Source organism: Atractosteus spatula, chromosome 6 (assembly GCF_055471065.1).
Source record: "Atractosteus spatula isolate fAtrSpa1 chromosome 6, fAtrSpa1.hap1, whole genome shotgun sequence".
Classification (NCBI taxonomy): Eukaryota; Metazoa; Chordata; class Actinopteri; order Semionotiformes; family Lepisosteidae; genus Atractosteus; species Atractosteus spatula.
This window is the reverse complement of record NC_142711.1, coordinates 15,720,158-15,737,460: the sequence shown is the minus strand read 5'-3', so window position 1 is coordinate 15,737,460 and position 17,303 is coordinate 15,720,158. Positions and strand designations below refer to the sequence as shown.

At 44.3% G+C, this 17,303-nt stretch overlaps 1 protein-coding gene across 1 annotated transcript; it reads left to right on the top strand.

Moving 5' to 3' along the window:
* The first annotated feature begins 2,026 nt into the window (after positions 1–2,026).
* On the top strand, positions 2,027–9,111 carry LOC148832281 (CD48 antigen-like). Its single transcript, XM_088918113.1, has 4 exons — positions 2,027–2,102; positions 6,059–6,406; positions 6,878–7,120; positions 8,286–9,111. Exons 1-4 carry the CDS (start codon positions 2,027–2,029, stop codon positions 8,549–8,551), a joined length of 933 nt encoding a protein of 310 aa, XP_088774239.1. The 3' UTR covers positions 8,552–9,111.
* Positions 9,112–17,303: the final 8,192 nt, after the last annotated feature.

Genomic DNA, 17,303 nt, shown 5'->3' with positions numbered 1-17,303 from the left:
ACACGCCGCCACACGAGCTCTGCGCTCCCTGAAACTTTTTCTTTCCACTGTTCTAGCGCTTCCTCTGAAAATGTCCGTGTTGTTCCGTTTCCCCCACATTGAAGATGCTTGAAAAGGAGAATTTGTCTAATTCTCGGTATCTCGGAGGTGCCGGTGATCGTGTTTCCTTGAGCGGGGAAAGTGTGCTTTCTCTCCAGGAGCGGTCTGGAGGTGTCTACTGTAGATATGACCTTACTTTCTGTTCCCAGTCACACTTATCTGCCTGAAAACTGGGCTCAAAGTCCTCATTGATCGCTCTGTGGAAGGGTCGCCTGAGCGCGTCCCGCTGATCAGAAACTCTGCGCGGGTCTGTGCTGTGTCTACTAGCCGGGTCGAACGTTTTGGTTTAGTGAATCCAGCAGGGGAAGCTGTAAGGCCGTTGGGTCCAACACTGAATGTATTCCGTATATACGCGTGAAGACCTCGGCTCGGGTCGCCCTCTGCCCCTCAGGGTGATGGTTTGGGTTCCCGCCGGCTGTCAGAGTTTCATCCCGAGAGCCGTCCCGGGTCAGCGCCGTGTCACACGCCTGTTCCAGGATCTCAGAACTGGGGAAAAGCCGGTTATTCTGCTAACACAGAGGCCCGGGATATAACGGGAAACATGTGAGGCGCCGGCTTTTGTACAGAAGGGGCCGGAGTGGAGCAGTTTCGCCCGCAGTCGGAAACCCTGAAAAGCGAACAGGAGCCTCCGGGCAGTCCGGTGGCAGAGCGCGGCACCGAGCCGGCACAGCTGCTGCCGCGCGGAGTCTGACCCCTGAACCGCCGCCTGCGGCTCGAGCCTGCGTGAGCGCCTCGTCCGATTCCAGCCAGTCAAAGCGGTTGAAAAAATCACGTGCTTCACCTCAAGTTCATTATATATATGCCCGCAAGAGAAAAGTCTGTTTTCGGTCAGCAGATTAAAAAGACGCTTTGCCTGCAGCTTTGACAGGACTGCATCAACCGGACACTGTGAGACAAGACACCTCTGTGCTCTCTGCTGAGACACATTAACCTGCAAACTTGCAGAATCACGTTATGGGTTAATTTTCTTACTGGCAACCAAGAAACCCCCCCATCAGATGGACAGAACAGCTGATCCTCATTACTGAGTTCTCGCACAGTGTCTGCTCGAATGCTGAGGGTGACCGAATTAACAGGGCAACCAACAAATTTACAGTCTGTGTTACTGCAGAATTAGAGCATTAAAATTAACATGACTAATAAAAAACCTGCAAGATGCTGTTATTTTTTTCGAGTACAAATACATTTATGAGAATACTGTCTATTGACGATTGCGCAACGTCTTCCATTTAGCAAACGATGTCTCTTCCCTGGTGTTTCCAAGCCGAGATGACAAGCCTGCGCTGTATGAAGGTGTCTGGCTGCTGTTGGCCAGTGTGTAAAGGCTGTTACAGGTCATTCCAGTGAATCAATATCCATAAACATGAGCCTCCTTAGATGTGAATAATACTAAGACATGACGCATGCCAACAAGTTAACCATCTATGACATAAACCTGTGTTTATAATGTATGTAAAATCACCGTGATTGTAAGATCTATGGTTTTTATTTTCTAAGGCACTTTTTCCTTTTTTTTCCGCTGTTGCCAAACGCGTAACTGAGGGATACCATCGCAACAAGACTTCCGCAGCATGTCATGATAGGGACCCCATGTATATCGCATGTATATCGCGGGCAGTGTATATCGCGACTGGCGCCTTGCTTCCATGCCACCCTGGCACCGCTGTCGCAACAAAGGTCTCATATCAGGATATATCGTGACCAGATAGGACGTGTCACGATATATTAACTGTGTCATGACATGGGTTCAGCATATCCTGTTAGCGTATGTCCTATCGCAACATATGGACTCTATTCCGAGACATGGGCCGGGGCATTTCGTCTGGGTATGTCATATCGCGATATAGGGCCTTCAATGTCGCGACATAGGGCGGGGCATTTTTCCCGGGGTATGTCATATCGTGATATGTAGGATTCATGTCGCAACATGGGCGCGGAGACGTTTGTCGTATCGCGATATGTGGACTCCGTATCGCGAAATGGGGGTGGGCGTTTTGTCGGGGGTACGCCGTATCGCGATATATGGACTTAATGTCGCGACAGTGGCGCTGTGACAGTCATGTGCCAGTCGCAATAGGTATCGCGATGTGATCGTGATGCGCGCACTTCTAACGTGAGTCGTGAACGCGCTGCGGATGCCATGACATTCTTTGTCTGCTATTCAGTTTTGACCTCAGTGCGACTTCTCTTAGATTGATTAGTAATTGGAAACCAATGGATGTGCTACTGTATATCAAGCGTGCTCATACAGCACACACGGTACATACAGAACTTCCGCTGTGGCGCTTTACCCAATCAGAGTGTCGATTCTCACTCTTCACCCAATCGCGACCCGAACTGTTCGGGGGTTTAGCCAATCGCGGGTCTGAGAGCTGTTCAAGCTAGCAGCGCCAGGTGGATCGGCTTGTTTACTGTCAATGAGAATCTATTTTTAAAATGCTTTACTTACCTGTATTTGCAAAATAACGACATCTGCTTATTTTTTTAACGTCTTTGTTGATTCACAATGTCCCGTACTCTTTGAAATAAATACATTTTTTTATTTGCAATATAACTGTCTCCGCTGCTTTCTGGAATTAATACATGGAATTTGAACAATTTTAATCGTATATTTAAGGTAGGGGAAGCACCTTCTGCTTTGTACTTCAAAAATGAATAGAAATGTAAAGTCTATGATCATTATATTATTATGCTCGTGCTTTCAATTTTGTTTTTAATTGTTAAATTATATCGATCTTGTTACTAATACCTAAAAATGTGAATATGGGCTCTCGTGTTGAACCAGCGGTAATTTGGAAACTGTTGTCTCTTCACCAATGAAAGGAGTACACAAGCAATACATTTTCGAGAACATGGTTAAAAATTAAAGAAAACACCTCACCCAATGAACTAACATAGTAACTCCTCCCTAAATGTAAGACTGTTTATTCGTGTAAAGGCTGCAAAGTCTGTGCTCAACTGATCAAAAGATCACAACTGAAAGATCTGGTGGTCGTGATTTTGCTGTTTTGTACGTCACAGAGTGACGTCAGAGCCAGGAAAAGAAGGCACTATATTGAAATATATTGAAACATCCACCTCACCCGACCAGACAGACTCGGAAAACACATTGCCCCCATTGTTTCCATCACAACCAGGAGTTCAAGTACCGAGTTTGTTGGTACCTGTAAACGTCCTTGTAGATAGTCATGTGATTACCTGAAGAAACAAGGCGCTATATCTTGGAAACGAAAGCAGCACAAACACTTCTTACAGCGACACAAACCGGCACAAACTGGCATCTGATCCAGCTCTTGGCTTGAGGCACAAGTGAATTTTGGCAGCTGTACACGTGACCGAGTGTCTATGTTTAGCTCTGCTCATGCCTGTATCATTTCATTAACTCAGAATCTACATCTTAAAAAAATTGGGAATAGACAGCACAGATTGAGAAAAGATGTCACACTAAACAGCACATTCTCCATGTCTACCAGGCGACCAGCCAAGACTGATGGGAGAAGGTTAGTGATATCAGGACAGATCCAGGCCATACCAAGCAGAGAACTGCCTGTTAGAAGAGGATTATCAAGCCCTTGGGCTGAAACACATCTCAGCAGCTGTAACTGAGTCTGAACAGATCTTATCAGAATCCACTCTGCTCGTTCCCTGTGGGGTGGAAGTCTCCGAACAGGATAGAGCCATCACCTTTCCTGGCTGGGTGGCCGCATCCAGTGAGATCCCCTTTCTGAGGCTGAAAAACATGGAAGGAAATATTAGAACTTGGGACCTGGAATTGCAGGATCCTTGTAAAATCCAGCTGTACACAACATTGCACCACACTGGTGTCCCAAGAACACGTAGTCCATCCCCATACGGCCTTCACTGTACTGAGTGAAATCCAACAAGCTGGAGAAAGGACATTCAAGGAACATAGAGGAGCCTATATTTCATTCTGGACAGGAAAATCAGCAGAAGGAAGTTACATTCGTGGAGCTGGATTTGCCATCAAGAATGCCATAAACAAATTCCTCCACAGGTTCCCTGTTGGCATCAAAGAGCACTTCATGGCTCATCTGAAATCAGCAGAAGAACAATGTACGTAAGACAGAAGTCTTTTGGTGTGGTGGAGGTATACGCTGTCTAGGGAGTGGCTCTGAGCATACTCAGAGCCCACGAGCGACTGGGATCAAATCCAGGCAGGGCATAAGGAGAGCGGCACTCATCGCGTGAGGTTATAGAAAAAAGAATTAGAAATCAACTAGAGGATCGCCTCCAAGGAAATAGTCGATATGGATTTAGAGAGGCTGTATCTTACCAACATGTTAGAGCTCTTTGAACAAGCAACAGCTGTGACAGACATTCGCAGGACATGTGGTCTGGTATATTTAGATTTTCAGTAAGCTTTTGAATAAAGTTCCTCATAAACAATTAAATTCTCAAAAAAATTGCCATTGGTTTTAAATGGAGAATTGGTTATTAAATAGAAAACAGGGTACAGATGAGAGGTAAATACTCAAATTGGGGTAATGTAATCAGTGGATCTGTACTAGAAACACTGCTCTTCTTAATTATATGAGAAACATAATTAGTGGAGTGCCACAGGGATGTGTACTAGAACCACTGCTCTTTCTAATTTATATCAGTGATCTAGCTCCCGGTTTAGTTATTAACCTAGTCAAATTTCCAGATGATATAAAATTAGGAAGATTAGCACTGACTGTAGAAGCATCAAATCAAGCTCAAAATAATTAAGACAAAATCACAACTGGGCAAACACCTGGCAGATGTCTGATATAGACAAATGCAAGGTTTTACTTATAGGTAGTAAAAGAAACCATAAATATAAAAAAAGGAAACTCTGAAAAATGTGAGAAAGATAGTTAGTCGTGTTTGTGTATCATTTATATTTTCTAGACAATGTGGGGAAGCTTATAAAATTAAATGTCAAACAAAATGTTAGAGCATAAAGTTAAAAGTGTGGAATTTAAATAAAATAATGTTGTCTGAAAATTACACAATGCAGTGGTAAGAGCTTATTTAGAATACTGTTGGAATATACAGTGCCCTCTAAAAGTACTGGAATAGTAAAGTCAAAACTTGTTTTTGTTTTACTTTAAAGCAATTGATATCTGCATCACTTTGGTGAAGTTTTATCTTGATTTCTTCTCTCCATAGAGATTCAGCAGAATGAATCCCATCTTTACAGAAGCATCTTGTCTGCTCATGTGAAAGAAAGTCCTTCCAGAATTATTGGGTGGCACATCACCAGGTAGCAGGCAGTGTGACAATGACCCAAAACATACAGCCAGTGCAGCTCAGGAGGTCATCAGGAGAAAACAATGGACAGTCTGAGACTGGCTAGGTCAGTCTCCAGATTCATGTTCAAATGAGCAACATGTTATATGCTGAAAGACAATCTGACGTCCGAACTAGCCAAGAACAGACAAGAACTAAGAGGCTGCAGGAAAGCATCTGCAATGATCATGCAGAGAGTTTCAGCTGTCCATAAAACTGGCCTGGTTTGATGATCTGGACTGATGATGTAACTAAAACATTAGCAGAATGAATATGATCTTTACAGAAACCTCTTCTCTGAGGTTCTCATGCAGAAGAAAATGCTTCTGTAGTTACTGGGCAGGGATTCACCAGGTTTCTATCCAAATGAGCAGCATGTTACATGCTGAAGAACACATTGAAGTCAAAACCGATCAAGAACAGACAAGAACTCAGAGTGATTGCAGCAAAAGTGTTGGGTTAGTTTACCGGGTCACAGAACTCATATTGAGACAAAAGGAAATTCAGCCATCATACTGAATTTTATTCTCTAACATTTCCCTGAAGTAAATGTGCCCCAACAGTCAAAGGTGCTTTGAAATCTCTTTTAAAACACATCTTGTTTTAATACAATAAAATACTCTAATAAGCTTCTAAAAATATACAATAATGTACTTCTCATCAACAAATGGACAACTTCTCTGAGGCTTTTCAAATTGTCTTGAGATCTTGTGTGTTCCAGGTGCTTGCCTTTCTGTGTCCCAGTCTGAGGAAAAGCAGCAGAGCAGACTCACTGCAGGAGAGTCCTTCACCTTCCCTGATGCAATAATACAGTCAGGACATCTAAAGTACACAGGCCTGGGCAGTATTATAACCGTCCAAAATAATGTCAGTGACACTGACTATGAAACAAGCTTCAAAGGGAGAGTAAATTGGGACAGAAGAACTGGACAGATTACCATCACAAATCTAACTGTACAGGACTCTGGAGAGTTTGAACTGGAGTCAACAAAAGCAAATCGCTTTATCAAGAACTTCATTCTCAAAGTCTACAGTAAGTACAATCAGTGAGAAATCCACCCTCACAGTCTACAGTAAGATCAGTCAGTGAGAAATTCACCCTCACAGTCTACAGTAAGATCAGTCAGTGAGAAATTCACCCTCACAGTCTACAGTGAGAACAGTCAGTGAGAAATTCACCCTCACAGTCTACATTAAGAGCAGTCAGTGAGAAATCCACACTCACTGTCTACAGTAAGTACAGTCAGTGAGAAATTCACCCTCACTGTCTACAGTAAGAACAGTCAGTGAGAAATTCACCCTCACAGTCTACAGTAAGTACAGTCAGTGAGAAATTCACCCTCACAGTCTACATTAAGAGCAGTCAGTGAGAAATCCACCCTCACTGTCTACAGTAAGTACAGTCAGTGAGAAATTCACCCTCACAGTCTACAGTAAGAACAGTCAGAGAGAAATCCACCCTCACTGTCTACAGTAAGAACTGTATGTATGTCTGTTTGTGCAGAGCCGGTGTCGAAGCCCCAGGTGTGGGTCATCAATGACAGCTGCACTGCAGTGTGCTCTGTGGAGACGGGGCCAGGCGTGAACATGGCCTGGAACACCAAGACACTCTATCAGCCCCAGGTTCACAATAACATCATGACTACAAAACTGGACTTGAAAGGACAGCCCCCCCCATACAAATGCTCAGCCTGGAACCCAGCCGACATGAAGTTAGCTGATCTCTCCCCTCCAGATAATTGCACAGGTGAGGGGTGTTTGTTCAATGTTGAGGTTTCAGTGTTTTGTAGTTACCATGTGAGCATGCTTGGCTATTAATGGAGTTTGCCACAGATGCTGGGGAGGAAGGTTATATCCTAATCTCACTCATTTCTGCTTACCTACATGTATAAGTCTTGCACCCGAGACGTCTCACATCGCCTGCTCCTCCCCATCTGCACCCTCACAGCAAACTCCTTGCAGTAGTGAGAAGTTTTTGCAGCTCATCTTCTGAAATCAGCTGCCATTCCCTCAGCTAGGAGAGTCATACCAACACCCTGTACAGATCTCATCCCCGCCTCATGTTCATAAGGAGCTCGCTGAGCTGCTTAAGTGCTGTAATGTGTCAGGCTGTAGTACTATAGTGTATGATACAGCACATACAGCAGTGGGCAAAAGTCTTCCCCTCTTTCCATGAGTGTCCTGTTCCTCTGACTCACAGAGGATGTCTAACGAGGTTTTTTAAAGTGCGCACTTTTCATTAAAACCCCAATGCTCGAAGTGGACACATTTGTGGGTGAGAAAAGTTAAATATCAGCAGAAACGGCAAAGAAAAACCCAAAGAAAACCATGTTGATGGTGTAAGTCTTCACCTACCCACCTATGATTTCTCAGAGTCTAGACATGAGATAAGGCTCTACTGACTTTGCACACTGGGAAGGTGCAATAAAAAGCGTTTAGTTTGTGCAGATCTGACAGCCAAGACATGGCTCTAGTTCCACCGTATAACTTTCAAGGAGAGCACACCCAGGCTGTGAAGCCAGTACTACAATACTAGCAGAGTCAACTGACAAGTCCTAGTGTAAACTACCATTACCTGTACAGTTCTAGAATAAGGTGTTCTTCTTTCATTTGAACTATACAACCACAGTTAGTGTTTCACTAGGAATGACAACAATCAAGAACTAAGCGTATTGAAGGGTTTTGAGTATGGAGTACTTTAAGTTTCTTGTACAGTATGTGATGCAAATTGTCGCTAATGATTCTCGCCTTGGTTGTGTTACACTGTGTCCAGTGTTTCAGTCCTGCTCTCAGAGAGTGTTAATGTCCAGTTAGGAAATGCATCTACATTAACCTCCCTGTCCTTCTGTCTGCAGTTATCTTGACCTAATTTTTCACTCTTAGTGAAACATTAATCTCTTTCTCTCTAACAGAACATAAAACACCAGATGACAACACAAAACGGATTGTGGTGCCAATTACTGTGGTGGCAATTACTGTGTTAATTGTGGTGGTAGGGTGTTTCTTGGTTGCACGGTGTTTCTTGTGGAAAAAGAGGCAAGGTAAGAGGACAGAAACAGTCTATCTTTGTGTTATTTCCTGTATTTCTGTGCTCAGTTCTGAGTGTGCGGCAGTCTGTTATCCTGCTTGTATGACTGGATTTGCTGATGTGTGTGTTTATGTGCTATTGTTTGAGTAAAAGTGTGTCATGAGTACATGGGACAACACCATACCTAAAATTAACAAGATCTACAATTTGGGTCCCCTTTAAAAAGTCTATAGAATCATTTCACTTGCAAATGCAAAATCTAGCTTCAAGACATTTAATTTCTATTTTGTGCAAATGGATGTTTATTACCATGATCATCTATGTTTATGAAACACTTGTCTTTCATGTTTATTACTGAGGTAGGTGCCTCCAGTCCTGTTGTGTATTTACAGTATTACTGAGGGAATCTGTATCTCCTCTCTCAATTCAATTCAAGATTATTGTTATTGAAGGTTATTGGCATGACCGATTAGTAAAATCAGTGTTGCCAAAGCAAAACAAATACAATTAACATAAAACAAAAATCTACAGACATTTACAATAAAGACACAATCATAAGATATTTACATATATACATATGGAGCATTACTGGGAGACAGACTCCCAGTATGTGACAGGACATCACATACTGGGCTGCCAGTTCAACTGAGTTCCCTCCTCCTTCTCCCAGTAGGATTGTGACCTGTTGTGATTCTGGCAGGTGTGGTCACTGAGCCTGTACTTCATCAGGGTCCGTCCGTTTTTTGCTGTTACTTTTGTTGGTCAGATATTCGGCTAATGTGTGTTGTGTAACTCCCAGATGAGCTGATGGCGAGACCGAGGTATGTGTAGCTGGATGTGTGCTCCAATGTGTTGTTGTTGAGTGTGAATTTGTACCTGTTTCCCTGAGGTCTGGCTTTCTTCTGGAAAACCATGACTCTGGTCTTGTTCAGATTGACTGTCAGTGCCCAGGTCTGACAGTCCTGCTCCAGCAGTGCCAGGTTCTGCTGCAGCCCCTGTTCTGTGGGCGACAGCAGGACCAGGTCAGCTGCATAGAACAGCAATTTGATTTCTGTGTCGTGTAGTGTGAGACTAGGTTTGATTGTCTTATCAGTGTGTGTAGGGTGTAAATGTGGTCAGACGTGGGGTGATCTGACCTACGCCAATCTGACTCTTGCTCAGGACATTGTGTTTGGTAAGGAAGGCCAGTATTCGTGTATTTAGGATACTGCAGAATATCTTCCCCAGATTACTGTTCACACAGGTGCCCCGGTAGTTGTTGGGATCGAGTCTGTCTCCACTCTTATAGATGGGCATGATCAGTCCTTGGTTCCAGGCTTCAGGGAAACATCCGGCTGTCATGATGAGATTGGAAATTTTGAACAGGGCTTGTTGCAACTTCAAGATGCTGTGTCAGCATCTCGTTGTTGACTCCATCTTGCTCTAACTGTGCCTCTTTTCCTGTTGTACAGTATTTATTTATTACTGAGGGATTCTCTGTCCTCTCCTCTCTCTCTCACTGTGTCTCCTGTCCTGTTGTGTGTGTTTATTACTGATAGAGTCTCTGTCCTCTCCTCTCTCTCTCACTGTGTCTCCTGTCCTGTTGTGTGTGTTTATTACTGATAGAGTCTCTGTCCTCTCCTCTCTCTCTCACTTTGTCTCCTGTCCTGTTGTGTGTTTATTACTGATAGAGTCTCTGTCCTCTCCTCTCTCTCTCACTGTGTCTCCTGTCCTGTTGTGTGTGTTTATTACTGATAGAGTCTCTGTCCTCTCCTCTCTCTCTCACTGTGTCTCCTGTCCTGTTGTGTGTGTTCATTTGTTAGGAATTCTCTGTAATCTCTTCTCTGTCTCACTGTGTCTACCATCCTATTATCTTTTTACTTATTATATTATTTACCTTATCTCCATTTCTTGTCTTGAACTATGTTTTTTGTTTGTTTCAGAGAGGAATCAGCTATAAACTTTTATGAAGAAACATGGTTACATTTCATTTCATATGGCGTTACACCCTGGAGCAAACAAGATTCAGAACTCTGCTCTGGAGTGAGAACTCCCTGCATTGCTTTATGTACCTCAGTGTTATTTTTCTGTACTTTTATAAGGCTTGACTTTGTCAATAAAATCCTAAAAAAGCAGTGCCTGGTTTTTGCTGTGCTGTTTAAACTGACAAAATGGATTCAATCCTGAAGGACATTGTTGTCATAGTCAGTCATAGCCAGTCCACCTCTCTTCTCCCAGACATCCCTGCTACCGGACATTGGAAAAGTCAAAGGCCAGCAGCCAGATCACCCTGCAACTCACACCTGGCAACCCACTGAAGCTCAGCAGGTGTGAGCCTGGTCAGTACCTGGGTGGGAGACCTCCTGGGAAAGCTAAGGTAGCTGCATAAGGTTAGTGGGGCCAGCAGGGGGTGCTCACCCTGCAGTCTGTGTGGCTCCTATTGCCCCACTATAGTGACAGGGACACTATACTGTAAACAGGCGCCGTCCTTCGGATGAGATATAGAACTGTCTCTGCGTCCCAGGGTGTTTTTGAAAAGAGTAGAGGTGTAACCCTGGTGTCCTGGCCAAATTTCCCATTGGCCCTTACCAATCATGTCCTCCTAATAATCCCCATCTCTGAACTGGCTTCATCACTATGTTCTCCTTCCCACTGATAGCTGGTGTGTGGTGAGAGTACTGGTGCACTATGGTTGCTGTCACATCATCCAGGTGGGGCTGCACACTGGTGGTGGTGGAGGGGATCCCCATTACCTGTAAAGCACTTTGAGTGGAGTGTCCAGAAAAGTGCTATATAAGTGTGAGGAATTATTATAATAAGTTTACAAAGGAGAGAAGGTCATTCAGCCCATTTAGCTCAATTTGTAGCGAATTGATCCAAGGATCTGATCCAGCTGTAATCTTAAAAGCAGCCGGAGTATCAACTTCAACAGCATGGCTAGAGAGATTGATCCTTCCCACTTGCCCCTTTCTGTTGTAGCGGCAATGCTTGTTAATAAGACAGAATTAAGTGTTGCTGTGCTTTCCCAAATGAGGCCTCATCTCTCTGTTCATCTCTGTGGTGCAACCACAGAGAAACTATTCATGCAGGCTGATTTAAAGATGTTTTCTTTTGATTAGGGACAGCTCCCAAAGGGGGATGCACTTATCTAAGCCTGGCTATCATGATCAATGGTCATCCATTGGCGCCTATCTGTCTAGGGAGTGCCAGATGGACATCTGGACTGCATTCCTAAGTGTCAGGAGTAAGTGACTCATATCTCACCTTGATCAACCAATCAGGGACTGGTAGGGCCGAGTAACCCACGTGGGACTCTGATGCCCATGGAACTTTCAGCCAATGAACAAGCTGAAGTTCCTCCAGGTAAAAACAGGCAACACAGAGCTCCAAGACTATCCGAAAGAGAATTCTAAAGACTATTCTAAAGAGGATTCTGAGGAGAATTCCAGGGGTGCGAGACAATTCCAGGGCAGGACGGCCCAGGAGCAGAAGGCTCCCAAGGGCAGGACATTCTCGCAGTGCGCCTCCTGACCATCCTGAGACTCAGCCCGGACAACCACGGAACGGCCAGTGTGTCCGAGTGCCAGAACTTTGCTTTGTTCTAAGAGTCTAGAGCGGAGGTTGCCAGAGAGTAACCAGAGGATCCGAGGTTAGCATCAGCAGCAAGCCTCGTGAACAGGTCGGAACTGTGGACAGCTGAATCACTATTCAGAACTAGCGCTTCATCAGGAACGAACCGGTCCTCTTCCTGACCTGCTGGGACCCACAGTCATCTTTTCTCCTGTGCACAAACTGTGCTAGTTAAAGCCAACACTAACTAGCCGGTCAGTGAGCATCTGCAGCACACCGTCGCAAACCGCACAGCACAGCCTGGCACGCAGCCAGAGAGCGCGGATTGGACAGCAACAGCCTGCAACTGTTTCTTTGTACCTGCAGGAGATCTGAATCCCCAGAGATTGGATGAGTATTCAACTTCAATGCATTACCGCTCGAGAATTCAATTGTTATCCCAACCAGTTGATATCAATTTAATTCCTAAGAGTTATGTACTTGTTTTGAGTATCCAATGTAGAAGTTATAACCAAGTTCATTTACGAAACGGTCTAAATGAATGATATACTGAACGTATGTCCTCTTGATATATGTAACTCTTTGTAACTGATTGAATATATACCTTTTGTATTCTGATAACCCTCTCGATAAGATCTGTTAGGTTTACATGCATATTCTATGTATTAATAAATGTATCCTCGTGTATTAGTACCTGTGTGTGTGCGTTGTTTGAGTTATGCTATGTTCAGGGGCTCTGGACTCTTGACCGAAGGCAGTGTGGAGCTGTGGTCAGGGCTCTGGACTCTTGACCGAAGGCAGTGTGGAGCTGTGGTCAGGGCTCTGGACTCTTGATCTAGGTGGTATGGAACTGCGGTCAGGGGATCTGGACTCTTGATCTAGGCAGTGTGGAGCTGTGGTCAGGACTCTTGATCTAGGCAGTGTGGAGCTGTGGTCAGGGCTCTGGACTCTTGACCGAAGGCAGTGTGGAGCTGTGGTCAGGGCTCTGGACTCTTGATCTAGGTGGTATGGAACTGCGGTCAGGGGATCTGGACTCTTGATCTAGGCAGTGTGGAGCTGTGGTCAGGGCTCTGGACTCTTGATCTAGGTGGTGTGGAGCTGTGTTCAGATGTTCTACACTGGCAGCATGGTAGCTGTATCTCTTGTAAGTTGCTTTGGTTAAAATAAGTCAAAGTCAGAGCTCATCTGTGTGACATCTGGGTCACTGAAGCAGGAGGAGGATGGGATCTGAGCTCAGGGGGCTTGTGCACCTGCAATGCAGGATCAGTGATGGCGAATTGTAGCCACCCAGCAGGTTTGCAGGGAGGCACAGGGCAGAGCTCAGTGTGTTCTGACCCAGGAGGAGAGACGACACCTTGTACACACACACTGCAGTGGAGCGCTGCTGCAGTTCAAAGTGTCTCAGCACTGAGTACTGCACCGTGACCTCAGGAGCTGCTGGACTGCAGAGTTTCAAGAGCCGTCGATTTTTAATACAAATCATTCATCTTTGTGTTTTATCTGTCCCCAAAGAAATGTGATGTGAATAGAGTGAAGAATGATATTTGTGATGTTTCTGAGACTTCAGGCTTCAGGCATGATTGTACTTCTCCACAGGAAATAGCTGTGTAATATAGCAGTGCACAACTTCTGCTCTTTTTCTGTACATCGGGGCAACTGCAATCCTGCTGAAGATTTGTCTTTGCTGATTCATCCTCACGTTATTGAGCCATCAGACATTTTATATGTTTGGTCCGTGCACACAATTAACCAGAAATAACGGCTGAAATTCTGTACTTTTGCAAATATTCATCTTTCTATCTGAAATAATCCAAATTTCAATGATCCGCATGCAAAAATGACAAACTCCATCGCACTGTCCCAATACCTAAGCTTTTAACTGTATAACCAGTCCAGCGATAGTTACAGTCAAGTCAGAGCCCTAAAGCTTGTTAAAAGTGTTTTAATAAGGTGCTCTTCCCTGACTCTCCCACCTGGGCACCATGAGACTCTTATCACTCATTGCACTCATTATCACAATGCCTGTATCTTTCATAGTAGTATTATCACCACCTCCCTGGGCCCATCAGGACTCCCACCATCCAACGGGCTGTAAGGACAAGTACAGGTAGGTAGACAGATTTGTCATGAATAACCCCCAAAGCAGAGCCGTAAAATACTCCTGCCCTTGCATTTTTCATTTCAGCTGACTGCTGAACTACTAAACTGAACTGGTCACCTGCTTCATTAGCAGGTGTTTCAGTGCTTCAGAGTTTTGTACACTGTCCCACGTGTTCAGAAGTTGGGGATTTCAGGGCAACTGCTCGAATGTGCCAGAACTGTGGTTCTCCAGGGCCTGGGCGGGCCGTTTCTGTTGCAGCTCTTCCAGAACTTCAGATGAATGCAGTAGCATCACCATCATTGCTCATCTTCATCATTGCTGCTTGACCCAATGGTAGATTTGCTATAAACTAAAATGAGCAAATATATATAACCAAATATGTTCCTAATGCCAGAGTTCTTCACTGTGAAACTATTATTTCCCTGAATTCTGAATTAAATTCAGACTCCTGAGAATGTGCTCCCTGTACAGTAAAATATGCAGGATTTGCCAGGTGTCTTATCTGCTTCAATAGCTCTAGGTTTCGTTTTTGAAGAAATGGTTTTTGACTCCAGAGGAAGTAGAGTCGAGAGTGTGAATAACCACAAGAATGCAAGTTCACAAAAACAAACCGTATATCAGCCTTATCAAGTAACATGCTGTCAGTAGGTGACGTATGAAGAGAGTTCAGGATATTTGGAGGAAACGTGTTGTCTAACAGCATTTTGAAGATGGCAAGTTGAGTGTGCCTGCTTGCACTAGGCCATTATATGTGGGTATAATTGTAACAAGGGGATGTGATTAGTGAGTCAGAAACAGATCAAAAATGAAGTGGGACATGTAAATTTTGCACACATCCAGCATTGCAATATTACTTCTTAACCACACTGTTGAAGGTATTGTGGGGATCTGCTAATTCAACCTTCACCAAAGGTTATGCTAACATGCAATAAAGCTGATTTGCTTTAGTAGCTCCAGCAACCTATGCTACATAACAGAAAACAGGACCAACAGCCATAAACAAACAACACAGGATAAAGCAGATCAATGTCTATTGCATATCAAAGGACGGGACAAATATCCATAACAAACCATAAAACTGTGAAACCAAACTTCTTTCTGAGCCCATACTGTATATAAGGGTCAGAAACCCCTTCCAGGGTGTCTGTTCTGTGGGGCAGACCCAGCGCACGTTGCTGTCCTTATTGAGCTCAATAAACCTGAATTTGCACAAGACGATGCCCTGCTCCTCTGATGAAGAATTTCCCACAACAGATAATAAACTCTCTATTGACACAGCAAGACACGATGCAGCAGGGACTCCCCAATAAAACGAGACACAGACAGGCAAAGCATAGAGCTTAAAAATGAGAGGGTGAGTAGACATGATATCACCCTCAACTGCAACAAGCAGAGTCAAAAGGGGAGCTCACGAGCTCAGACAATACTTTTACCTTCACTTACTTTTATGGTCAAACGTTGTCCAGCGGTTTAGGTCAAGTTAATGCATTAAAGTTCCTCAATTGGAGTATAGAAATCACATGGTTATCAGGCTGAGAAGGGTGGTCATCTGTGATAAGTAAACCTGTGTCAAACATTTTCCTTTGTGTGATTCAATTCCATTTAAAGTTCTCAACTTGTTTCCTTGGGATTTTTGTGGATAAGGACCGGGAGAGCCAGCAATCCCTGTTGGCAGTCGGCAGAGGAATTATGCAGGATGACATGCATGGTTTCCTTGCGATTCCTCACTTATGCCTAAAATGTCACGGTAACGCCAAAATCTAGTCACACCCGTTGAAGGGAGCGAGTTGGCAAGTAGAGGGCCAACAACTTCCACCTGGGTTACGTTTTAACCAGGGTAACAAAATAAAGGTCTGCTCTGCTAGAAACAGCTGGATGAGATCCTTGCGTCAGTCAGTTGCAAACCACCAAACGGGCTAGATGACCTGAAAGGTCTCTTCTTGTTTGCAAAATTTCTTATGTTTCTAAATTGCTGCACTACGCAAAGGCCAGAAAAGACCAAGGTCATACTGTAACAACCGCGGGCTTCAGTACGGAAGGGAGCAGGCGTAGGTGTAGTAAATGTGTTAACCAACACATATTAACCAGAACTGGGGAAAGGTACACACATGTACACACACACACACACACACACACACACACAGGGCTTACAGTGCTACACCTACACCAACACAAACACAGAAGAGAAGAGGCAGTCTCCCAGCCTCCACCCCAATATATGCAGTCCCGCCCCCAGCCCGCCTTGTGTGCGCCTGGCTAAAGCACCCCGCATGGCGCCACAATTTGTATTCACACGCCTGTAGTTAGTATTTTGTAAATCCTCCCCTGGCAGGGATTATACTGACTAGATGCCTCCTGCAGGGCTGTGAGGATCTGGCACTTCAGAGGCAGGATTTCTGATCATTCTTCCAGGCTCCGTCACTCTTGGCCCTTCAGAGCCTTTTGGTTTCTTGTAATTAGTGAGACAGCCTTTCTAAGTCAGGACTAGAAATGTGGGTTTGCTCCCAATCCACTTGCCACTGGTTGCACCTTGTCAGGCCATGGCGACACTTGTGTCCTCTTCCTGGCAGGACGTCCATCACAGGGCACATACAGATACAAGCTCAGAGCAGGACCGATTCTCCCAGAAGCCAATTAACCTACCAGTATGCTTTTGGACAGTAGGGAGAAACCGGAGCACCCGGGGAAAACGCACGCAGATAGCACCCCAGCGCAGTTAGGCAGCAATGTGAGCCCCCTGCACCACTCTGCCTCCTTTTATCTCCCAGAGGAAAGGGAAAGCATTGGAGCTCTCTGTATAGTTCCAGAGTCTCCCACTGCACTTTTAAAGAACATATCATCAATTGTTTTTTTGCTGGATTTTATCCATGGAATACTTAGAATTGTGAATAAATAAGTCCCTCGTGTTTCCTGGAATTCATTTATTTATGACAAAGATGACTTTTCTCTGTACAATGCTACAATGTTTAAAGCATAACTATACTATAGTACTACTATAGCATACAGTCGAGTATTGTGCAATTTCCCTCACTGGATTAATAAATTATCTATCTAAACCTTTTAGGATTTTTTAAGCAAGGCATATTGTCAAGTTTTTTGCTCCATTTGTACATTCGTAAGGCACTTACAACACCCACTATTAAGATTCCTCAGACTGTGAACAGTTTGAGAACAAAAACAAGTTTTATGGAAAAAGTTACCACTATGGAAAAAATCGCTGTTACAGACGGTGCGTCGAGCTAATGTAACATT